At 41.2% G+C, this 25,505-nt stretch overlaps 2 protein-coding genes across 2 annotated transcripts in view; one reads left to right on the forward strand and one right to left on the reverse strand.

The window, feature by feature from the left end:
* The first annotated feature begins 540 nt into the window (after positions 1-540).
* lig3 (ligase III, DNA, ATP-dependent) lies at positions 541-19,200 on the forward strand. The gene is made up of 21 exons (XM_005725415.2): positions 541-767; positions 2,391-2,971; positions 4,095-4,223; positions 4,919-5,137; positions 5,244-5,395; positions 5,522-5,688; positions 6,420-6,497; positions 7,301-7,469; positions 9,545-9,700; positions 10,648-10,779; positions 10,896-10,975; positions 13,173-13,260; positions 13,332-13,409; positions 13,539-13,662; positions 15,298-15,440; positions 15,545-15,619; positions 15,883-16,029; positions 16,504-16,654; positions 17,625-17,704; positions 17,823-17,906; positions 18,949-19,200. Exons 2-21 carry the CDS (start codon positions 2,419-2,421, stop codon positions 19,180-19,182), a joined length of 3,039 nt encoding a protein of 1,012 aa, XP_005725472.1. The 5' UTR covers positions 541-767; positions 2,391-2,418; the 3' UTR covers positions 19,183-19,200.
* The window catches only part of rad51d (RAD51 paralog D), a 23,852-nt gene continuing 17,459 nt past the window's right edge, over positions 19,113-25,505 (reverse strand). Inside the window, exons 8-11 of the mRNA XM_005725414.1 lie at positions 22,362-22,432; positions 21,709-21,876; positions 20,403-20,539; positions 19,113-19,175 (exon numbers count right to left, since the gene is read on the reverse strand). Of these exons, the coding sequence (XP_005725471.1) occupies positions 20,444-20,539; positions 21,709-21,876; positions 22,362-22,432 (335 nt within the window). The 3' untranslated portion in view covers positions 19,113-19,175; positions 20,403-20,443. The remainder of the gene's footprint in view (positions 19,176-20,402; positions 20,540-21,708; positions 21,877-22,361; positions 22,433-25,505) is intronic.

Genomic DNA, 25,505 nt, shown 5'->3' on the forward strand with positions numbered 1-25,505 from the left:
AAAAAAAATGTTGGTATATTTTTAATGGATATCATTCTTTAGTTTTAGCATAGATGAGATTCGAAAACTAAAACGGCGGCAACGACCCTAACAGTACTTGATATGTATAAAATTATTGACTAATCAAAGCAAATCGAATGCAGAAGAAACTTTGGTGCGATCTCTATCACAGTTTCCAAATATTATTATGTAATTTTTACTCTTTACCTCTCATTATTCTCTCATTATTACGTTTCAACTGTTCCCTGGAACTTTATTTACCTCTTTTTGAATGTAACTTTGGTAATATACTGTCATTGTTATTGATACGTTGCTGTTTATATTTGTTTAAATAAAGTTTTTGGAAAGGAAAAAAAGGCTGCAGCCCATGCTTCTTAGCCTACACACTAGCCCCTTTAGGATTGCTAGTTGTGTCAAGTTAATCGGGGTTAAGCAGAGAGTTTCCGGAAATGGTTGCTTGTCTTTTAAAATAAAGCGCGAAGTTTCCTTTTGGACACAAATTAGGGCACCTCTTACTATTTTTGTAAGAGGACGGTTTCTTGCAATTAGTACAACGGAGTTACATACGAGTCGTAAATAGTCGGAACTGTTCTCAATCGAACTACTACAGAGTTCAGTACTTTTATTTTTGCGGAGCCAAACCGGAAAGGCTTTGCATATTTAAATTGCAATTACGCTGACTTAACGTCGCTGGGCTGTTGGCTAACAACAATGAGGAGTGCTAGCAGTTTAAAGCGTCCTATTACCGTTTACTCGGCTTCTCTAAGGTACAGTACATAAACACGTGTAGCACTTTTAGTAGCATGTTAAAGTATTTGTGATAACTGGTGTGCAGTCTATTAAGTCGACGTGATAATTTCCTTCGAGCGTAGAACAAAGTGAGCATTGCTAATGCTAACGTTAGTGAGCATATCCACTTGCCTTCGTGTCAGCAAACTTACACGTCGGATGTTTTGGAGGTGCGCTTAACGTTAACATTTAAAAAATGCACGTTTGTGTAACTGAATAGGCACGCTGTTTTTTTTTTTTCTTTTTTCAAATATGCGTAAATATTAAAATAAGTCAACGTGTACTTTGTGTCTTTTCCAAAATCCTTTATTAGCCTTGAACTGAAAACATTGTGTTGCATTAAAGTCACTACAGTAAAGAATAAACAAGATAGAAAAACTGTCCAGTGACACTCTAGAGCACTTCGATACATCTGTGTTCGTTAATCCTTTAAATTTTAGCTGTTTGCCATTATTCCAAAGCTTATATATGACATGTAATAGTCTTTTACTTTTTTTGTTCTGTCCAACAGGGTAATCCGTGTGCTCTTTTGTTTTTTGTAGATTTGTGTTAGAGAATTGTAAGGTCATGTTTGTATGCATGGAGCATCCTGACCTTTTCCTTGTTTACTGCCAACTGAAATCTGTGTAATTTATCGTCGAAATGTAGGGCTTTTTTTTTTTTTACTTAAAAACTCTGAATGGAGCCACAGAGGATATTGGAGCCTTATAAAGAAGGCTACACAGCCCATTACTATAAGTCAGCCTATCAACGTTACTAATAGGTGGAGGAAACAAAATTATTTTCCCACATGCGGCTACTCTGCTGCAGCCTAGTTATGCTTATCTGGAACTGTTAGTATTTTCATTATGATAATGCCATTTGTATATAATTTTTGTAAGTGTTATTTTTTTTAATCTATTTATTTTATTACCAACAAAAAATTTTGAAATGCAAAAGTAGCCTATTTTGACAATAAATAAAACGTATAACAACACAATAGCTTTAAAAGTAGTAAAACAAACAAAAAACGACCAGTCTAAGTTTCATTTTGTGGGCTTTTTTTGTTTGTTTTTCTGTTTGTTTTTTGGATTCGTAGTCCATTTCTTCAGGGATTGCTAATTGTTTTGTCAAAGCCACCTGGAGCCACAAGAGCGGGATCAAAGAGACTCATGTGGCTCCAGAGTCGCACTGATTTAGGTCAGCATTGCATGAAATAACTCAGTTGTGTCGTTAAAAACATTTTTATATGAATTTTATGTAAGTGCTGAAATATTACAAATAATGTTTTGTCATACTGGCCCTACTAGCTTTCCATTTATCATTAATATTTTGGATTATACAACTATAAATTATATTAAATTGCCTTAAAAAGGGATCCAATGTAATAAATTTGCCTTTATGAACCCGGCAGAAGCCCTGTAAATGTGCAGTGGGAAGCAATGTTACTGCCCAACTGGAATCAGGAAATTTACACTTGCAATGAATGCATAACATATTGCTGAGTCAGTGAACCTTTTATTAGAGCTGTTAGCATTAGGTTTTTTTTTTGTATATTGACCTACCTTGTGTTTAAAAGAAAGCTGTGTCATTAACCATTATATCCTTTTGCTTTTTTTTAGGTTCTGAACTGTTCATCATTGCAACTTAATGCAGAAAACTCTCATTTTATTGCTTCAAAAGACTATCTGCGTAGTCCTAAATCCCAGTGGAAAACTTGTTAGATGTCAGAAATACTTCAGGTTGTGTAGGGCCTTTTCTGTCTATTCATGTGCTGAGCGTCTACCTTTGTCTTTTCATGAGTTACATTTTACAAGGAAAATCTCTGCATTATCCTCGGTATCCCAAAAGCACAGTCTTCTCCCAAACTATCCTCCCTGGCTTTTCCTGCATCAAAGTTTCTCCAATCAGCCGGATATGGCAGATCAGAGGTTTCTCGTTGAATATGCCAAACGTGGCACAGCAGGATGTAAGAAATGCAAGGACAAAATCCAGAAGGGAATAGTGCGCATAGGCAAAGTTGTGCCAAACCCTTTCAGTGAGTCTGCAGGGGAGATGAAAGAGTGGTACCATGTGAAGTGTATATTCGAAAAGCTGGAAAGAGCCAGAGCCACCACGAAGAAGATCGAGGATATCACCGACCTGGAGGGCTGGGAGGAATTACAGGATGCTGACAAGGAGATCATAAATAAACACGTTTCAGGTACAAAAGCCACTCAAAATGTAAATTTCATATTTTTAAAATGCTTATTATGCAGAAAAATAGTTTTGTATTGTATATTTAAACCCTTCTACTGCTCACAGGCAATATTTAAGCCTTGGCCAAAGGAAAATTTTACCCATTATTGGAATCAGATCAAGCTCATGTGTTCATAAAGTCAACAGTCAGTGAATCTCAGCTGCAGTGCACTTTTGATGTGACCTGATCTATTCTTGAAATTTCAATTCACAATCCCGCAAATCAGTTGAAGTGCAGCAGCTGACTGATATACTAGTAGTATTGTGAATACATGTGGGATACTGACATGAAACCAGTGGTGTGGCTCACAACTTCTCGCCCAGTGTCAACTTACTTGTTGTACCCGTACAAATAATTAGATGGCCGTTCAGTGAAGGCATGGCAACATGTTTACTTAATGTTTATCAAGTGAAAGCTGCAATAATGTGTCAAAAATATTTGTCAGTAATTGACTCGCCCATTTATTATATATTTATTTATAGTTAAACTGTCATTAGGGAAAATGAGATTTAATTTGGATTTATGCATCTATATTAAATCTATGCAGGAGCAAACCCCTTTGAAACTCTACGATGTAACCTGATGTATGCCTTCCTGGAAATGTAACTGAACATTATTGTAATTGTGAATTGTTTTGATTTTTTTGTAATTGACTGGAAGACAGTGGATCAACTTGAAGCCAGAAACTCAACAGCTAGCATTTTGGTTGCAGTGCAAAAGAGACACAAGTATAAATGCTGTAAGCAGCGTTGGGTACTTGCGTAGGTTGTGTATAGATTTAGGGCATACATGCAACTTGTGCTTTCTTTGCTTCTCTTGAGGAAAATGATTAATTTCCTGGTTTCCTTGTGTAGGCTGTTAAATGCAGGTTACAGGATAATGAACAAACAGCCATAAAGACTGTAGGCATGCCCTGGCTTATGTATTCATATAGCATTATACAGCAAACTCTTTGATATGTAGTCTTGTGACAGCTAGGTCCCATACACATCACTTATGTGTGATCTCACTAGTATATTGTCAACATTAAATAAGTTAGGGCATCTCAGGTCTTCTTTCTTCTAAATCCACTCGCCTTGTCTTGCAGACTTGATGGCCAAAGTTAATGCAAGTCCAAAAAAGAAGGTGCAGGCCAAGTTGAACACCACCAGTCAGCTGATGGCTCCCCCTGCTGACCCATCTGTCAATGCGCCAAGGAAGTTTTCAGGCTTCACTGGTGAGTTATGTCGAAATTCAAGTCACTCAGGAAAAAAAAAACAGTCCTTATTAATTATTAATTTACACGCGTTAACATGCAAAGAATTCACAAGATAGTCACTAGCAGTTGTGTAAACCAAATACACACATCACTTACATGCTTCTGGGTCTTTTGTATGCATAGAATGAATGTTGTCAACCTGCCAGGGACTGCAGGTGGAAATGAGCCTGTGAGGCTAAATCTGGCAGTTTTCCATAATGGACCTAAATGCATACGTTAATTAAATTAAAACGAAAACACTTTAGAAAAGTAAACAAACTTATGTGGGATCTTTAAAGCGGTTTTCTGTTAGTAGTTTCCCTTTGCAGCTTATAGCTCAATTACAGGTATCCACAAGTCAGCAAACTGAAGCAATAAACAGGTGGAAGCAAAACTGCTTTCATATTCCCAGTGGTGATGTAAGCCACCAGTAATAAACTGGATTGAATAGGCAGGGAAACTCGTGCACTACAGTCTGAGGGCCACGGCCAGAATAGGAATAAAAATAATATGAATGTGGCGTGCTCTGAAAACAATGGTTTCAGCCAGTATCAGTGTTGTAGAGAATTCGGGCTTAAGTACAAAGGCTGACATTTTTCAGAATCCACTCCGGCCCCTTCATAGTGATCAATAAATCATGGTCTCTGCACTGTTCCCCTTCACTCTCCTCACAGCAACAAAGGCTGGCAGTTCTAGCAGCAGCCCTGGGGCGTCCTCTTCCCCTGCCAAAGCCAGCCAAGGCAGCGCGCTGTCCACCCAGCTCTGTGACCCCCAGCACAAAGACTGCCTCTTCAGAGAGTTTCGCAAGCTCTGTGCCATGGTGGCCGAAAACAACAGCTACAATACAAAGACGCAGATTATTGAAAAGTTCCTCAGGAAGGGCACAAGTGGAGGTAGCTGTCTCTCTCTTATTTTTTTCTACCTTTTTCTGTATATAGACAAAATCCAGCACGTCATCTTTACATTTCTGTGAACTTTCTCCTTTGTCTTCCACCCTAGATAAGTTCCACGGCGATCTTTACCTGACTGTGAAATTGCTCCTGCCGGGTGTTGTGAAAAGCGTCTACAACCTCAATGACAAGCAGATTGTAAAACTCTTCAGCCGCATATTCAGGAGCAACCAGGATGACATGGTGCGCGATCTGGAGCAGGTCTGTCGTCCATAAATCGTCACTCTTACAGTATTTCGGTGTTCGAAGTGGACAGACCCTTAACACGAACGCAGAATTACAGGCTCTTGACATCGTGTCTGTTTTTGTTTCGTTTTTCCTTTTAAGGGTGACGTGTCTGAGACGGTGAGGATGTTCTTTGATGAGAGTAAATCATTTCCCCCAGCTGCCAAAAGTCTCCTTACCATCCAGGAAGTGGACGCATCCCTGACCCGACTTTCCCAGCTGACGAAGGAGGATGAGCAGCAGAACGAGCTGGAGGATATTGCCAAAAAGTAATAAAACACATAATAATTTTTTATATCAGTCAGGCTGAGTGTTAAAATGTTAAAAGATATGGTAATTCTTACAAATAACCCCAATAAGGCTGACCTTGGTGTTTGTAGCTGCACCTCTCCACGTGACGTCTTTGCTTTACTGCCTGTGAAAGTTCCGATAGCTCCGTAGAAGCAGGAAGACGTACTTAGAGGTTCCATTTTCCAGTATTTATGGTACAATTATTTCCTTCCACTTATTATTTTTTTTCTTATGGCTTTTTCTATTGCCTGCATTTGTGTACTTTTCCCTCCTTTCTCGATTGCCTGCCTCGGGCATGTCTAACACAAACGCGTACATTATCCCAACATCTTTATTTGACATTCTCCCCTCCGCTGCAGCAGACACCAGGCTATGTTTGTTTGTCATAAATTGCATCTTGCAAGCTGTAAACAGACATGGACATTATTTTTTTGCTGTACCAACTAAAGGGTTTGCTAGCATACTATAACATTAATAGGGCAAAGCAAGTAAAGTGAACTTGCAGTGCTCAAGTGTTCGTCTTTCAGCTGCCTCTAACGAAGCAGGTTCTTTCTGAGGTGTGTGCAGCTTCCATTATTCACTTTAAGGCATTTTAATCCAATCATTTTATATTTGTCATTTGTTTGCTTTTAGATTTCGTCTTCCCAAAATGTTGTAATGCTTCAGAATTTGCTTCACAGTAATAGTCTGAATTTTCCCTTCCCTACAGATGCACCAGTAATGACCTGAAATGCATCGTTCGCCTAATTAAGCACGATTTGAAGATGAACGCTGGTGCTAAACACGTGTAAGTATCTTTGGATTATTTAGTTATTCTCTTTGAACATGACAGAGGCAGGTTTATTTTACGCAAAGATGGAAAGTCTGAATAGTGAGGCAGTTGCTTTAAAGCTGCATTAAATCTGCATTCTCTCAAATGACCAGAAGAGGGCAGCTCCTGCGGATTCAAAAAGTCACCGTGAAGAAGGTTATGGAAAAACTACCCTGTGACTCCCATCATCTGTGTTTCTGTTCTTAATCTCTCATTTCAATTCATTTTGATCACAGTAACATCATTTTTGTAAATTATGGTCCTCATTAGAGAGAAAAAAAGGACAAAAAAAAGTGCACACCAGGATTTTTGTGGCTGTTGGGCAACGTTATGGTGACTATGACCATCTTGTCTGTGTAATTTATGATCTTTACCAACCTTTCATTCTTTGTGGTCATAAATTATACATTTCAGGTAAAGATATGTGGGCTTCTGTAAAAATAAACGTAATAAATCAAGGCTACAGATGCACTGAAAAAGCATGATCCTTGATCCTACAATGAGGGCATCTGTTAGGCACTGTTATGCTGCGTGAAGGCATTTAGAGAGCAGGGGTGCGCAGTAATGACAAACTGGGACTGTTGTGAAGGACTTTACCAGTAATTTATAAAGAGACAAAATTAATATTGAGCAGAATTGAGTTCAGCTTATTGCTCGTCCCTGCCCTAGAGAGAAAGGACACTGCTGTGTTTTCTCAGTCAGATGCAGGCTGACCATCATGTGATCTGTGATTTTTATTTTTTTTAATAGCAGCCTGTCATTGTTGCCTCTTTATGCAGCTTGGATGCAGTGGATCCAAACGCTTACGATGCGTTCAAGGCCTCGCGTAATCTGGGAGACGTGATTGAAAGGGTGTTAAAGAATCAGCAGGAGGCGTCCAATGGTTCAGGACCTAAGAAACTCCTCACTATCGAGGCCTCACTTATGACCCCCGTCCAGCCCATGTTGGTAAGGATTCCTAATAAAAAGTGTCAAATTATACAGTACAGATGCACATACACACGGTGTTTGTCTGCTTTTAATCTCCGAGTCTTCATGTGAATGCAAAGCTGAGGTGTTTGAACCAGTGATGTAAAAAAAAAAAAAAGAAAGAAGAAGAAGCAGTCACATTTAAAAACTATGTGAGCTAATTCAACTTAATTAACTCAATTAGGGAATAGAGGGTGTCTGTCATCTGACCTTTCTGACCTCATAAATCACACGAGACACACATGCACAGTACAAAATTAAAATATTTACATAAGTATTAGGATACTTTTCCCCAAGCAATGGCCTCATTTATTTTGCCGATTTATTACACATGTCAGGGGACGGGACGGATGTTACCTGTGAAAATAAACCAGGATATAAATTAGGGATACAGACACGGTAACAAATTAAAAGGAAAAGTTAACCCCTGACCCCGGTGTGTGTTAGAGGGAAGTGACGCTACAGAGGAATATAAAGTTGCCTGGAGTGATCACCTTTAACCTGTGAGGAAGCAGCTCTAGCCTGGTGGGAGTGGTCTATAAGAGGATTGGGTTAATCAGGGGTTTGATGAAAATGATGTGGATCCTGTGCTGCAGCATTCACAGCCTTCAGATGTCAGCCTAACTGAACACCAGAATATGGTCACTGTGGCGTACTTTGGTCAAAGGCAGTGAAGTCGTCGTAGCGCATTTCGGTACTTCCATGTTTCTCTTTAAAATAGTCTAGACAAACATCTTGTTTGTAGACTGAGCTCTGAGCATGCCTCAAGGCTTCTGCAGCAGTAAATCTTGCAACTCGTACTTTTGTTTGCCGTGGTTCACTGCAAAAACATCACAATGTAGTGATCAGAGGTGTTAAATCTGATGTGTGCTCAAAGGCTTTGTGCAGTTGTGTATGCAAGGAAAAGATGTGGATTACAGAAAATCCTCAGTTTAGAAGGTCAGCTCTTCTGTCTGTCGTCATTCATCCTGAGCAAAAGTACTTTTCTGTGCAGCGGTCGTTAAGATGGCCATACATCAAGTCTAAACAAAGCAGTCCCAACTTCACACATTCACTGAGAGAACGACTGGCTATTCAGCTGAGTTACTCTGTCTGTTTGTAGCCTGCTTAAAGATTTAGCATGAGCCAAAATTTACTTTATGTTAAGTTAAAATGTCTGAATATTTAGAGAATATATTGTTTTTTTTGATGGTTTGTTACTCGACAGCCAGACACGCAGCAGCTGGATCCTACAGATAACTCTGCACTGCAGACACGTAACTGTCCCCAACCCATCCTGAAGTGCAAATATTAATTCAGCATGATTTAAAATGTGTTTTACAGACCATTAAATTGCACATTACACAGCGGCCCTTTAATTACACCAAATAAAAGAAAATGGAAATGCGCTGCAGCTATCCACGCATCGCATTTTAGGTTACAAATGATTAGCACAGGCCGTTCTCTAACGATCCACAGGCGAGCAACTTCGGTGTTATTAGTTTTAACTTTGTTCTCCTAACATGAGCTGGCAGAAGATGAAGCGCTAGATCGTCTTTCAGTGGATACAAAATAGTCATTTAGGTTGGTGTTGTGTAAATGAGCAGTCACTTTGAAGCCATGGCAGTAATAAATAAATTTTGGCCATCTTCTGTCTGTCCACATCATGTAGTTGCCTGCAAAACTTCCTAATGATTAAAGAAATTCAAGGTTTTCTAATGAACCAGGTGTGCTGCTGAGGTTCCCAGCAACAGAAACCCTGAAAGATCCCAGGAGGAGACTTAAATGTCACCGTTTGCCCTCTTTTTGGCGTATACTGACATAAACTTAAGTTTTACAAAATTTCATCACCCTCGTGGTTTCGAACTTGGTGATTCTCACTGCATGTTTTTATTAATGGTCTCATATTGTGAAGGAAATTGTTGAATCTACTGTTAATCCTACATGATTGATGACCTTTTTTTTCTTGTTTGTCTTCTTAAATTGGATCAACCTTAGGAAACCTTTCATGAAAAGTAAGTTCACATAAAGCAATTAGAACTTCAGAAACGATTGTTTCCTTGTTGTGGTTTCAGGCGGAGGCGTGTAAATCCATCGAGTACGCCATGAAGAAATGCCCCAACGGGATGTACTCGGAGATCAAGTACGATGGCGAGCGCGTGCAGGTCCACAAGAACGGAGACAACTTCAGCTACTTCAGTCGCAGCCTCAAACCAGTGCTGCCTCACAAAGTCAGTCTTATCGCGCACATGCACAGACAGCACAGATGCAAATGTGCGGGCTCCCGGTCCGTGAAGCTATTTACTGATTAAAGTAACAATGCTCATCAGGATGCAGTGTGTTCAGGTTTGCCCCGGCAGGATTAGCAGCTTAAAGGTATTTTCCCAGCGTGAAATTCAGACATTTCCCACAGTGATTTTCCAGCATTTGCTTTCTCAGCATGATGCACAGAGACTTAAACGTGCAGGAATAACTAGCTCTGCATCATGTTCATTAGCCTTTTGAAATTGCTTCGGTGCACACAAAACGCACTTCACAACAATCATAAAGAAGAGGATGCCAAGCATGGCACAAGTTGGAAAAAGCCATGTAGCTCTTGTGCGTGATGTATACACACCATATTTTTCCAGGCTTCTCACGTGGAAGTGCAGCCTATGCTTTCTGAGGCATTTTAAAGCCTGGTACTTGTTTTTATGGTGTCTGCGGTCCACTTTTAGTCCTCTAGCCTGAAGGCTTCAGACATTTTGTCTTGAGTGACCGTCTTGTCATTGCAGCCCATCAGCCAAATGGCTAATTATGCAGCCTCAGCCGCTGTAATTAGGCAATTTATGTTAATGCTAGGTTAACATTCTGTGGGGGTGGGAATGGAGTCTAATTACAACAGTCCAAGGTACCTAATGTTCTTTATTCTGATGAATGATAACGGCGGAGAACTGTTTAGATCATCCCCCACAGTGTTATAAAAGAGGATGGTGGGTACAAGCCTGAACCACGAGCATCAAATGTCTCATTTGATCTTTGCTTTTTAAAACATTTTTTGGTTGAAAATAATGCACTTTATTAATGAAACCTATTGTTTTTACAGGTTTGTGCTTGTTGTAATAGTTGTTGTTGTCACATGGTATTTGTTTCCACTCAGTAACTGAGCTCCCTGTGTGTGTCTGTGTTGATGTTTCAGGTGGCCCATTTCAAAGAATACATCCCTCAGGCTTTTCCTGGTGGCCACAGCATGATACTGGATGCTGAAGTCCTCCTAATTGACACAAAGACCAGTAAACCCCTGCCCTTCGGGACCTTGGGTGTACACAAGGTGAGAACACTGCAGCCACTTCATGCTCTTTGTTTTGTCACACAGCTTTTTTTACTTTCTCCCTCTTGGCTTTCTTGTCACCCCACAAACCTTCCTCTCCTCTCCTCTCCCTTCAGAAAGCAGCCTTTCAAGACGCCAAGGTGTGCCTTTTTGTTTTCGACTGCATCTACTTCAATGGTGTGAGTCTCATGGAGAGGTAATGCTCTTTCAATCCATCCTTTGTCTCAGAAATGACTTTGCACTTCACTGTGCAGAGTAACCCCTTATGGGGATGATGCAAGCATGTCGTTTTTAACATTAATAGGCTGCTCTGTCCTTGTGGTTTGCTCACTCGCTGTTATGTGGTTAATTTGTGGTTTTATGGAAAGATTTCACTTTATTTGCAGTCCTTTTTTTCTAACGAAAGAAAATAATAACTTATTATCAGTACTCGAGCTTGTATGTCTGGAACAGGGGGACTTTGAAATGATTAATGAAGGACACTGAGGACCAGTCTTCAGCATCTAGTGACCTTCAAATTCACATCCACTTGAGCAAGAGTAGTTCATGTAACAGGGTGTCTGAGGATCCTTAAAAATCAAAATTAATTTATGCAAACCTCAGAACCAGAATCACATTTATTTCCAAGTGTTAACACAAACAAGTAATGTGACTTTGTGTAACAGTGGTGCAAAAGAATAATATATAACGGCTACTTTCAGCTGCTCCCTTATTGTATCGAAGGTAGCTGTAGAGCAGGTCATGTACTAATCGGAAGGTTGGGGATTGATCCCTGCTTCAGTCTGCATGCCTAAGTATCCTCATACAAGATGCTGAGCCCCAGTTTGCTGTCCAGTATGTTCATCCAAGTATAAATGTGAGTGAATGTTTGATACAAAAGCACAAAATCATGCTTGTTGTGTGCTCAGGTAGTTTGATTTGGTACATACTTTTTTTTATGCCTTCCACAAATGGATTTTTCTTCCTCGCAGGAACGAACCAGAGATCTTCAATTTGTTGGACAAATACTTAAGCTGTTCTTCTATAGAGGCACTATGAGAATATATAAATATAAATTTTCAAATGTATATGGAGTGCAGTGGAGTCCAATGTGCAAATGTTAATGGGTTGAATAAGCATAATGGTGTGTTAATGGAAAACAGTGATTATAAAGTGAATCAGTGGAGGAGGCTTTGTTGAGCAGTTCCGCTGCAGATGGAAAGAAGCTGCTGTTTGAATGCAGTGAAGTATTGATCCCGTTGGGTTTGCAGCTTCCTGCCAGAGGGGAGTGACTCAAAAACTTTATGTCCAGGGTGAAGCCTAAACCATCCACTTCACTGGGCACGGAGCCATGGGCCTCTCTCTTCTATGCAAACTTCAGTTCTTTACTTTAATGATCCGGCTTCAAATGTTCCTTTTTGATAAATCTTAGAGTTATGGCTTGATCAAGTGACCTTGAATCCTTTCTTAGTTATGCTCCTATGGGCACTGACTACTGGGGGACTTCCCAGAATGCACTGAGCACTTCTCCAATACTCCCTCCTGCCAGAGGGGCTTGGCTCCAGAATCTGATTGCCTGGCATCAGAGAGTTCATAAAAAGGGACCTTTTATAAGTCATAACTAGCTTTGACTAATCACCTCTCTCTCATGGTGATATGAGCCCCGTGAGTTTACCCACAATGCACTTTTTTAATGCCCTCCTGTGTATTATCAGACAACAGATTAAACATCCAGACTTCCAGTGCTTATTTCCTCTAACTGTATGTAATATAAGTTAAACGGTGAAGTTTTCCTATTAAAATTGTGACACATGTAATGATATTTATGCTCAGAGTTGCTCATAGAAATAATGGTATAAAGTATAAAGTTGATTTACACAGAGCTTAACTGTGTTTTCCACTCCTGAGAATTTCGTTGTACTTACTAAACTTATGAAGTTACTCTCAAAAAGTGCTGCACCCACCCTTAGATAATTCAAAGGCCTGTAACTGAGTGTTTTCGTAGTATAAAGGTAAAACTTTGAATGCCTTTATTGAATATACTTAAAGTTAAAAGAAGAAGCTTCTTTCAGCCGCTCCCTTATTCACAATGGACCGCCACAGCATAGGTGGGCATATTTTGTTTTGGCCGATTTTATCTGGTATCCTAAAAATGACTGTACCAAAACATTGGCTGATTCTGTGGGGCTCAGCTGGGAGGCACTAATTGATTCTTTGTGGAATAACCCAGCAGCACAGCAGATCAGGTGAGGACTATAAAGAGCAAAAATGTGGAGGTGGGGATGCAGCAGAGGATTTTACCCGTGCGAGTGGAGTTTGAATCTCAGGCAAAGCCAGAAGTTTACAAACTTTTAGAGCACTGCGGAGAGAAAACGGGGATTTTCACGTGTCCGCTGGCTTTCTGTCTTCTTCAGGCCTCTGTGTGAACGCAGGAAGTTCCTGCATGACAACATGGTTGAAGTCCCCAACAGGATCCTGTTCTCAGAGATGAAGCACGTCACCGTAAGTATAACTGTGAATGCGTCTTTGTGCTGTATGCGTACACATGGTAAAAACGTGTGCGTCTGTGTCAGAGAGCAGGGGATCTGGCGGATATGATAACTCGTGTCATCAGGGAGGGACTTGAAGGTCTGGTGCTAAAAGACGTAAAGGTGAGTTGGTTCATTGATGACGGCGTTTGGTAATCAGATTTATTTACTGTTCAATTTCTCAAGTTATGCTTAAACTGTACGTGTAGCTGAAACATTGCGATGATGAGGCTTTATATCTGCGTGTCTCAGAGCACCTATGAGCCGGGGAAGCGCCACTGGCTGAAAGTAAAGAAGGACTATTTGAATGAAGGGGCGATGGCAGACACAGCTGACCTGGTGGTGCTGGGAGCCTTCTACGGGAAAGGCTCAAACGGTCTGTAAAGCCTTAACCATCTGCTTCATTAGGCATGGAGTCTTTTCCCATTCTTGATGCTTTATTTTATTCACCCTGACAATTCTGTTTCGCCATAAAATGAGGTGATTTAAGCCATTTTCACACATTTAATGGATCACTGAACTATAGACATTACCCAACAAAAGCACATGTGGGAATGCAAAGACCTCGTTGCACTATACTATCCAAATAGAGCACTTTTCTCTGGTTTATTTGTGATTTTTACATGTTTTAAAAGTAGAATGGAGGCAGAGCCTAAAGCTGTCAGGGCCTCTCTGTTCTGTGGAAGCTCCAGCTTGTGTTCAGGAGACAGATACCATCTTTACTTTAATGATTCGGCTTCAAATGTTCCTTTTTGATAAAGCTTACAGTTATGGCTGGATCAGGTGACCCTCAACTATTCCTTAGTTATGGACATTTCCCATAATGCACCGAGCACTTCTCCAGTCACCCCTTTTCTCTCCTGGTGTGGTTAAATGCCGCTACTGCACGCCGTTAACTTTTGACTGATTTCTCTTTATTTTGTGGCCTCTTTCTGTGCTCTTTTTGTTTTACGCCCTCTTGTGGTGGATAGCTGTTCCTGCTTCCTGTTAAAGGGGATTTCTTTGTTCCTACTGTCACCAAGTACAGGCTTATACTGGGTTGTCTGGGCTGTAGTCTTTATCTTCCAGTACGATAGCCCACTGAGACAACTGCTGTTGTGAATTGGAACTACAAAAATAGAATTGAACTGAACTGAAATGAAATGTCTGACGCAGTCAGGACATTAAAGGCCTTTAACAAAGTGACATCTGATTGCGATGATCTGTGCAGTGCGAGTACAGCGTGTGTGTAATAGTCCAGTTAGTCCACACACGCTTCAGTCAGGCAGCTACTTCTGTTGAACAATTTTTTTCCAGCAGTGAGAATTAGTCTGATGCGAAATCTCTCCTGCTGTGTGCTGCAGGGGAAAAAGGACAGCTTCAGATGATTTCCTGACTGTATTCTCCAGACATTTGTTGGAGTTCATGTATGAAAACAGCTTTGAACGGTTAAGACAGTTTTACTTTTGCCCCCAACTTTTAATGTTGCTGTGAAAGACGGGGTCAAGCCTTCTGCAGGTGTGACACTTCACGTTCAGCCACAAAGCGAAAATATAAATACACGATTCTTGCATGTATTATGTTTAGATAGGATGATGAAATTAACAAGACAGCTCCGTTACTCTGGGAAAACATAACCAAATTGGAGGATTTCATATGAAAAATGTGCAGATACAGGCTGTTACATAAGGAGAAGATGCCAATGGGTGAAATAGAGAAGCAGGTGAGATTTGAAGCAGGGGCCATTGAGGAGGCTGGCTAATGAGTGTGCAACAACATAACAAACACAACGAGAAAGGTACAAGTTTTCAAAGCGTGCTTAATGAAACAACTCGTGTAGTTGAAAACGAGCTAATAGAGCAGAAACAATAAATCAGATGAAACGCTTGTCGTAGGAGGCTGTAGGAAGTGAGTGGGAAGGAGAAAAAAAGATAATTTGAAGAGGCAGGTTTTGAGAAGTCGGTGCTGGTGGAGAGACTATTCTGTGGGAAGCAGTTCTCCTAATGCTTGCGCGTCTTCTTCTACCCACCAGGGGGCATCATGTCCAGTTTTCTAATGGGCTGTTACGACCCAGACTCCAAGAAATGGTGCACAGTCACCAAGTGCTCCGGAGGCTACGACGACGCCATGTTGGCCAGGCTCCAGAAAGAGCTGGATGTGATCAAAATCAGCAAGGTCAGAGAGAATCCACTTAGAGGTTAACCAGGAATATTGAGCTGATATCATAAAATTGAAAATTAATCTTTTGTGTGTCTGTGTGTGTTTGTGTCTTAATGTAGGAGCCAAGCAAAATCCCTAGCTGGTTGAAAATCATCAAGAACTATTATCCAGATTTCATTATCCGCGATCCTGAGGTGAGATGTCACTACTCAGCACATTTGGATTTCCCAGCGGGCCTGTTCACGCAGAGCACAGTTGTATATCTGGATACTGCACACCCTTTGAATGAAATTAGAAGTTGAAAGCGTCTCTTGCGTGTATCCACAGGAATTCCTTTAAATGAATTACCCCCAAAAAGCGCCGAGATAATGACGGGCTCTGAGATGGGAGGTGTTTTTAATGCATGCAGTGACCCTTTGTGGCTTTTATATATGATTATGTGTTTCCTGTGCTACAGAAAGCACCTGTGTGGGAGATCACAGGCGCAGAGTTTTCCAAATCGGAAATGCACACCGCTGATGGCATCTCCATCCGCTTCCCCCGCATGACGAGAATCCGCGATGACAAGGACTGGAAGAGCGCCACCAACTTGCACCAGCTTAAAGTAGGATATCAGCGTTTTTGATTTGTAGTGCTTGAGAAAGAATTAGCCGCTGCTCAGTGATGAAGTTTTATTGAGACGGCACAAAAGACGTTTTAGAAATCAGCCATTCATTTAAAACTGAGGCGTATCTTCTAGGGATGCTTGTTGCTAATTGCTTTCTATTGTAAAATATGATGGGGGGAAAAATGGGAGGATGTGTAGTAATACAGGTGACGGGAGGAATGAAATAATTAATCCCACTGTTAAACAAAGCACCCAGGGGGACAGCATGAAGTATGATTGAAACGGCGGGGAGGAGGAGCAAATTTGCAGTCTTCCCGCGAGTATTGACGGATGAGTTGAAATATTGGCCGAGGCAGTAAAACATGCCTGGGCTTAATTATTTGAATCCAGCACGGGTCTTCAATCTCCACTGACACAGAACATTACATCTCTTGGCCGAAGCCCATGTTGTCATTTCATCACTCTGCACAGGAGCTGTACCGCATATCGAAGGAGAACTGCGACTTCAAAGTGACAGCAGGTCCGTCTACATCCAACGATGACAAGGGCTCATCGGGGGGGGACAGCGGAGGAAGCTCGCCATCGTCCTCCTCCAACAAAGGCGCTCCGCCCAAGAAGACGAGTAAGTTCACAAGTCACGTACATAAAGGGAAATTACATTGTTGTTGTGTGTCCGGATTTACCTAAGATTAGGTTTGAGTTACACTTAATACTTTAAAAAGTGAAGATTCAAATGACCAGTAAATTATCAGTAAATTCATAACCTTGTATTTGAGGCAGAATAGGTATTGTTAAAATGTTTGAGGCCTCGTTGTTTCATTCTAACTGGGTTAAAGTTTAGCATCTTTGCACACACAAGAAGTAAAACCCTCCAGTTATGATCGAGGTGATGCTTTGACTGTGTCTGCAACACAATGTGCAGAATATGCACTGAGCTTGTTGACAGTCTGGCCTGAGACTGAGGAGGGACCCTGAGATTTCAAATGAATCGCTTTCAACTTGCAGGCGTCTCTGCCCTTCCTGGAAACACCCACATAAAGAAAAAGTAGTCTCCATCATGCAGATGTTTATTTAAGAAAATTCCATAAATGCATATGTGAGATTTTAAGATTTATCTGCAGGTTAGTGGACATTTATTAGAGCATTGCTTTTTTTTTTCCCCCCTGAAGATAAAAATTTTTTTTTTAAACCAGTAAATTGTTTTCCACCAGTGATAATAGAATTTTACACATAAACCAAACACTCCTGCCTAGATTCCGCATGTTTGCTCGCATTGTGCAAAACTTTATTTATGCAACTAAACACAACATTTCAGAAACTTCTAATACAGGAAATATTTCTTATCGTAACTAATCAACTGCAGTAATTTAATAGTGATATCTAAGAGTAAAGTAACTCTGTTCACCTTTAATGTCTCTACTTAAAGAAGCAGGCTCACACAGATATGTTCATATGCATGTCCTTTATTCTAGACATTGGTTCATAATTCAAGTTAATATAATGCAGAAATAAATTTGTGGACACTTTAAAATGACCCCAGTGCTGCAAATGCTGCTTTGTTATAAGTGTAATCAATAACATGCACTCTGCAGGCAGCAGCACTCCACCCAAAGCCAAGGCGGTGAAATCCCAGCCTCGCACTCCCAGCTCAGACGCACCCAGTGCTAAGAAGGTAATGTTCTTTTCTTTAATGTAGCACATGAGATGTAAAGTTTCATCGTTACAGAACACGAGAATTGCACAAACCCAAAGCTGCAGTGATGACCTAACGTTAGACTGTTTCTTATCAGGTGAAGAAGAGCGAGAGTGTCCACAGCAACGGACAAACTAAAGCAAAAGCTACCTCACAAAAACTGGAGCCAAGGAATGACAAGGTTAGTAACACAACGTGTGTTTAAATGTGTTCTGTGGACGCAGTTAATGCGAAGAAACAGATGCTATTTAGGATTATTAAACTAAATCCATCTTTAAGTTTGTTTTAAGGTCTGACAATCATAAAACAAACTGTTTGTTAAAAGCTGTAATCCTGTTCTAAAATTAGTGCATCAGTGCGTTGTTTATGGCTTTGACAGGTTATAGATTACAACACTCAGAGGCCAGCTGACTAATAAAATCTTGACAGTTTTAAAACTTTTTTCTCGTTTTCAGTACAGTGTTAAAGATACAAATATTCCAAATTTGGCGGTTTAGTGGCTCTTTATATTTGCAACTCTGGTAACTGCTGTCAAAGGACAGAAACAGGAACAGGCAGGGGAACGTTTAACCAGCTTATGGACTGTTTTTGAAGCTAGAATTATGCCAATAATTCCCAATTTCTGAAGAAAAGTTTACATGTACAATGTTGCGTATATGAGGTCATTAACTGAACCAGGTCAACAGGCCGGTTGGTGCTGAGTATTGGCCGAGCAGCCGCTGTGATTGTTAGATCCAACTTGAATGTTTATTCACATCCTGGTCTGACCTTTACAGAGTTTGTCTTCACTCTGTGAAATGTGGCCACCTCACTAACACCATTCCACTATCTCAAGCAATCACAAGCGGAAACTGGCTGTTTGTTCCTTAATTACTGCCACAATAGTTTATATTTCAACAAGGCCTGGGTGTGCATCCTTTAATGCAGGTGTCCCCTGTGAGACTGCAACAAATTCAGAGTTTGTAAATTCTTCTTTGGACGTGAAGAGATTCTGTTAAGGTTTACTGACTGTTAGAGTTGGACTGATATTAATCACAGACTGAGCTCTACAAAGCCTTTTTATGTCTTTATATCAAATAGTCTTTTTCTTCATTTCCATCAGTGACTTGGTAATATTACACAGCCTGAACAGTGCAGAAAAGCAGAGCACTTTGCTCCCTTGAATGTAGGGAAAGTATCGTTGCAGGGTGTCTGTTCTGCTGACCTCACTGTTTTCCCCGTAGACGCTGCTGGACATCTTCAGCGGCGTGAAGCTTTTCCTGCCCGACTCGGTGCAGGACTTTAACAAGCTGAGGCGATACTTCGTGGCGTACGACGGGGACCTCGTGCCAGACTACGACGCAGCCTCCGCCACGCACACGCTGGCCGAACCCGAAGAACAGAGCCAGGCTCAGAAAGTGACCCCCAGCTGGATCTGGGAATGTATCCGCAAGAGGCGTGTCGTAGCTCCCTGTTAATAAAAGAGGAGGAAACTACATTTTATACACTGCTTTCAGCCAGCCATGAACTGCTGGTTTTCTGGTGATGTTATTTGTTCAGAGGGCAGCTCTAAGTTTGGGGATGTTACCGTGACTGTCTATGTTTTCAAATGCCACTGCTCTCAGGTCATTTTAATTTATTCTTTTTGAACCTTTCTACTCATGCAGACCAACAGATGCAACACACATTTAGGTTGGAGGTGGAGTGCTAGATTAGTCTATGATTATATGAGGTGTAGAATATTTTGTAACAATGTAGAATATAGCCTCTAAATCATGAGTAACGTACAGTTTGACACTGATTTTACACACAAGTCTAGGATATGAACCAGTTTTGTTTTTTTTAAATAAGCATCAAGCAATACTTTCGACTGCCTGAAGAACACTCTGATATTAAAGCTCAGCTCCTGCACTGAAAACAAACAAATCTGTCTGCCATTAGGAATAAACAAACCTGACAAAGACAATAAAAATGTCCCTGTAACATCATTCCAGCGTGTCTCATTGTCATCGGTTTGTGTTTGGAGCATCGCACTGATTTGCATTGGAGCCACTTGCAATAAAAGCTGTGGTGTCACAGAGATGAATGGCATAAATGCTGGCCTCCGAAGCTACAAGTTATGAACATGCGCGAATCTCCGGAGAGCTCTGCTTGTGCCAGATTTCCCCAAAACCATATGGAGAGAATTTGTTTGAAAAAGGCGTTGCTCCAGCTAAACCAAATACATTTCCCTTTCTCGATCGTGAGACTCCTTGTATGATCCAGTGAAATGCTGAGAGGTTTTTCCCCTTCAGCCTGCTGCATCAGAATGGCTTTCAGGGATAATTCAGATTTGCCTTTTTCATCCGTGGGATACTTCAGGCTATGAGGTGGCTTTAATTAAATGTTCGAACGTATTCACACTCTGAGAAGAATTCGCATGAGCCTACCCAGCTATGCCTGAAAGAAACACGAGAAAAGCCTTTATATTCCTCCCGATTTTCCAACAGGTAAGAATAAAATCTCAGGCCAGTATGCCAAAGCTGCAGCTGACGACTGACAGAGCATGACGCCGGCAGTATCTAAATAGGTCAATTTTGAAGCTAATAACTGTGGCGACCGTTTTTAATTGGAATAAAGTTTAGTTATCGCTTGAATGCTAGCAGAGTACTTCAAAAAGACATTTTCTCCCAAATTCGACCCAGAAACATGCGTGTACCTTTGGTGTGACATTTATGCAGAGGATTACAGCTGCTCTCATCAGGAATCCGTCTCACCCAGTTTCCTCTTTCCCGAGGACCCTTTTTCTGAGCGACTCCACCACTGCAAGTCAAATTCCTCTTTGATGTGACAAGGCTAAGAAACAGAGCACATGACAGTTGATTTAGACCTAGTTAAACACAACGCTGCCACAATATTAAATATTCACTGGCTCGGTTCATTCTGAAGCTGCTTTGTTTCCGCTGACGACCGTCTTTTATAACTCCGGAGCAGAAAATGCAGAGTGAATTTCCTCCCATTATTTTTAACAAAATGTTGGTTTAAAAGATCTTTGATGTCGAAGGAATATCAGTGATTAAACCCGAGAGGATACGTTCAAACTAAAATGCTATCAAATCAAATTCAGTTGTGAAATGAAAGTAATCCCCACTGAGACATGTTTTAGTGCAGTTTCAGAAATAATCTGCATTTACTAACAAACACAGGCCTGTGTCTGAAAATTACAGTGAAAATCCCACTGAAGAAGACCAAAGGTGAACTCATATGGTGCTGGGAAAAAAAAAGGGATGAACTAAGTGAACATCCAAAAAGTCTGAAAAATGAGTTGACCTGTCATGGCTTCCATAACAGACCAACTCATTTCTCATGGTGGATGAACTTAAGAAATCGTTGTTTAAATTACTTAAAACAAGAATTGGGCACAAGACTGAATTTATTTTGAATCTTTGCTTGGTGGTGGTAGCATCATGCCCTGTTTTGCTGCCAGTGCTACTCGCACATTGCAGTGGATGGAATAATGAAGGAAAACTACCTCCAAATTCCTCAACAGCACCTCAGATCAGCAGCTAGACAGATGAAACTTTATGTAGAATTGGGATCAACACAATGACCCCAAACAAACATCAAAACTGGTTTTGGAATGGATAAAGCAACATTACGTTACTGGAATAGCCTTCCCAGTTTAAATACAGGAGGAGTGTGGACGCTAAGCATAAATGTAAGTGATCCTTATCCCCACTAATAGGTTTCTCCTTTGCCCATGCTCCTCTTCTCCAGAAATTTTACTCAAATCTGATCTGGTAGTGTTTTTAATCTCGAAGACAAACAAACGGAAAACGTTCCTCGCCTTGGCTCGTGTCTCGGCGGAGCAATAAAACATGTCTTTATCAAACCAGACCGGTTCTTAAAAGGGCAAACACGACTTCAAAGTCTCCATTTTAACAAGATGTTTTGACAACAACGAAACCCCTCGACAGAATCAACACTGAGCTGGTTGCTCTGCAAGTTAATGCTGCTCCTTGTACCTGTCTGGAAGACTTGATCAGCTTTGCAGAGCGCAGACTGGGCTGGCTGACAGCCGCCGCCTTCTCTACTCGCTCCAGCAGGATCCTGGTTCTCGGGATGTGACTCCACGAAACGCCGAGGCCGGGCTGCACTTCCCCGCTGCCACTTCTCGTTACATGGTTTGTTACCTGTGGGCCCAGACACCATCGTGTTAGTTTCTTCCCTCACTCTCAGGAGATTATCGCACCATGCTTTGGTACAGCTTCCCACGCGTAACACAAGCTTTAGAAGACAGAAGATATAAGTGGGACAAGCAGATCGTCCCACTTTCATTGAAATGGGACATCATCAGGCTACCAAATTATCTTTATCTCCCTTCAAATAACTTCATCACTTGAGGTGAAGATCAGTTTTCTTTGGTGCATGCTTTTTAAACGTGCATACTCCTTTTTTAAAACATAATTAAAACCTGCAGTTCACTAAACAGGGTTGATATGACTTTAAAACTATTTTTTTGAATTATTATAATCCTATTTATTAACCCAAAAAAGCAGTAAAATGTTTAGTTTTCTCAGAAAGAATAACAAGAAGTAGTTTGTGTAGACTTTAGATTGACACTGGAAGTGCATCTTGCATTTAGAGCAGCACACATCAAAGACTGAGTCATCCGTACCAAAGCAGCAACGTTGAAGTCCTTTGCCATCGTCTTAAGAGCTCCTGCCACTTGTATCATCAAGGACATGCCTGGAGGCAAAGGAAGTTGTAGAGAGGTTAGTTCATGTACAGAATACTCTCAGGCTCTGTCGCAGGAACTTTCAAAGCAACTCAACAGTAGCAGCTCAAGCTAAATTTATTACAGCGAAATTTGCATTGGAGTTGACTTAAAAAAGCTGCGGTTGCTTGTTGAAGCTTGTAGCGATGCCCATGACGGATCTGTCACTTTAGGTACAGACATTTGTATTTCACCAGTGCATCGAACTGTAAAAGCTCGTTGTTCCAAAGTTTCCTAATAAAAATCTGCAAAAGTAGCAAGCTAACCTTTACATTTGGTGCTAAATTACACATATTAGCAGGCTAACCGATGGCTGGTGTCTTGGTATAGCACTACCAAATAAGCTTGGTCGCAGCTGACAAAATAAAACGACAAAAGCATGTGGTGGTGGTAATCATGTGGCAGAAAGTAACTACAGATGGTCCACTCATTTTCAGTCATTTTAAGGCTGAAATGGTGCATGAAATATAAGGAACACTCTTTAATTGTAGCGAGTATAAAAGTCACACGGATCATATCAACATGCGTTGAGATTTTCACCTTCCTCTATTTTTTAAAAAATGCGTTTTTAATGTTTTTCAGTTGCTTCCTGACTGTTTTTGCTTTTAAATTTGTCATCTTGTGATCTGTTGCATGTTTAATATCTTACCAAATTCATAACCATAACAATCCAAACATTACTCTGTGCTTTGAATATTCCTCAATTAAAACCTTAAAAATGTTACCTTTTTCTTCAGAAGTAATATGAACTCTACTGTGTGCCAAACCCAAATTACTGGATACAAATTTTCCACTGTGCTGTTCATTACTGTAATTAGTTGAGCACAGCAGCAGTGTGCCCGAGCTCACAAATTACATTTGGAATTATAATCCAGCAGTAAAGGGCTGACTCCTTTTCTAAGGCGTGCATAGGAAACATTCAATGAATTCCACAGACGGTGGGCTGTAAAAACCAAAGACGTCCTTATTTACTGAAAGGAGTGCATTTGCTTCATCTATAAAGAGGACCTATTATGCTTTTCTTATTTTCTGCTGGATGCTCATATTTGATGATGTGGTTCTGTTGGCTTCATCGGGTGAGGGCCTCCAGCTCACACTGGAACGGTTCGCAGCCGAGTGTGAAGCAGCGGGAATGAGGATCAGCACCTCCAAATCTGAGGCCATGGTTCTCAGCCAGAAAAGGGTGGAGTGCCCACTCCGAGTCGGGGATGAGTTCCTGCCCCAAGTGGAGGAGTTCAAGTATCTCAGGGTCTTGTTCGCGAGTGATGGGAGAAGGGAGCCGGAGATCGACAGACGGATTGGGGCTGCAGCTGCAGTAATGCGGACGCTGCACCGGTCCGTCGTGGTGAAGAGGGAGCTGAGTGTAAAAGCGAAGCTCTCAATTTACCGGTCGATCTACGTCCCTACCCTCACCTATGGCCACGAGCTGTGGGTAGTGACCGAAAGAACAAGATCGTGGATACAAGCGGCGGAAATGAGCTTCCTCCGAAGGGTGGCTGGCCTCTCCCTTAGAGATAGGGTGAGAGGTTCGGCCATCCGGGAGGGGCTCAGAGTAGAGCAGCTGCTGCTCCACATCGAAAGGAGCCAGCTGAGGTGGTTTGGGCATCTGACAAGGATGCCTCCTGGGGTTGGTGTTCCGGGCATGTCCCACCGGGAGGAGGCCCCGGGGCAGACCCAGGACACGCTGGAGAGATTATATCTCTTGGCTGGCCTGGGAACGCCTTGGTATTCCCCCGGATAAGCTGGAGGAGGTGGCTAGGGTGAGGGAGGTCTGGGCCTCTTTGCTTAGGCTGCTGCCCCCGCGACCCGGCCTCGGATAAAGCGGATGAAGATGGATGGATGGATGCTCATATTTAAACACAGCATTTAAATGATCTCGAGCTTCAACCTGCTCCAAAGACTGTTTCAAGCAGTTTTCTACTCTCAGCTCTGGATGACGTGAGCGAGTGTGGATAACTTTAATATGGCTTCCTCACCAACACTCCTCTCTCACTGTTGTTTGCCTGAAGCACATGTGTTAAACTCAAGGTCTGTGGGCCAAATCCAGTCCTTTGCTAATTTTAATGTGGCCTTAATGTGTAGTTTCTTGAAAACTGCAGGCTGTAGGTTTATTAACATTCCCAAAAGTAAGCTAAACAAACACCTCCTACTGTCAGTGTTTGTTCTTGATTGAACAGAATCATGGTTATGCAACTTTTTCATTTTTATTTTTTATATGCATGCAAACTTAAAATCAATGATTTGTTTACTCTTTTAATCCATTAACACATCGCTGAACTACATAAACTATAAGGATAAATGAACAATACCACCTACACCTCATACCTACAGGAAGTGTAGATGTAAGAAATTTCACGCAGTGGCATCTTATTACCATACCGTGCTCAAATTCAGTGAGCTCTTTCGAACAGCCCATCCTTTCACAAATATGTGTAAAGACAGACTGCATGGCTAAGTGCTTGATTTAATACACCTATGACTGAAAACACCTGAATTCAGAGGTAAGAGATTTAGCCAAATACTTCTGTACACGTAGTACCTCCAGCTAAAACTGAGTTTGACAACCCTGGTTTAAAGGAAGGTGGCCTTAAAGGAAGAGGAGCTAGATACATGTAAACGTACCACATTTTTCAGACTACCGGTATAAGGCACACTTAAAATCCTTTAATTTTCTCAAAAATCGACAGTGCCTTATAATCCGGTGCATCTTATGTATGAATTCTGGTTGTACTTACTGACTTTGAACCGATTTTATGTGGTACACGGCTCAAAAATCTGTCAAAAAATGTTTTAGTACGACTTTGGTAAGCTACGAAGCCGCACCGCTTGATGGATTGTCGGAGCATTACTGCTACTGTAGTCAGGAGCCTCGCAGAGTAATCTGGGTCCTAAACGCCATCTCTTCAGGTTCCAAAGTCAAACGAATACTGCAGCATCACTGAGAGTTAAAAACTGTCTAAATTCTTTCATCTTTAATAAAATGCTCCTTTACCAGGTTTTAACAATTAAGTTTAACATCCAGGCATCCATGAAAACAGAATTTAT

The sequence above is a fragment of the Pundamilia nyererei genome, unplaced genomic scaffold (genome assembly GCF_000239375.1).
Source record: "Pundamilia nyererei isolate P.nyererei 1_Seehausen unplaced genomic scaffold, PunNye1.0 scaffold00015, whole genome shotgun sequence".
Taxonomy (NCBI): Eukaryota; Metazoa; Chordata; class Actinopteri; order Cichliformes; family Cichlidae; genus Pundamilia; species Pundamilia nyererei.

Bases quoted from the DNA above. Each gene is read 5' to 3' on its own strand.
- lig3 (XM_005725415.2), top strand. From the start codon at position 2,419: ATGCAGAAAACTCTCATTTTATTGCTTCAAAAGACTATCTGCGTAGTC. The intron at 6,498-7,300 runs GTAAGTATCTTT...CTCTTTATGCAG, and splicing joins AACGCTGGTGCTAAACACGT to CTTGGATGCAGTGGATCCAA. The intron at 17,705-17,822 runs GTAATGTTCTTT...GTTTCTTATCAG, and splicing joins ACGCACCCAGTGCTAAGAAG to GTGAAGAAGAGCGAGAGTGT.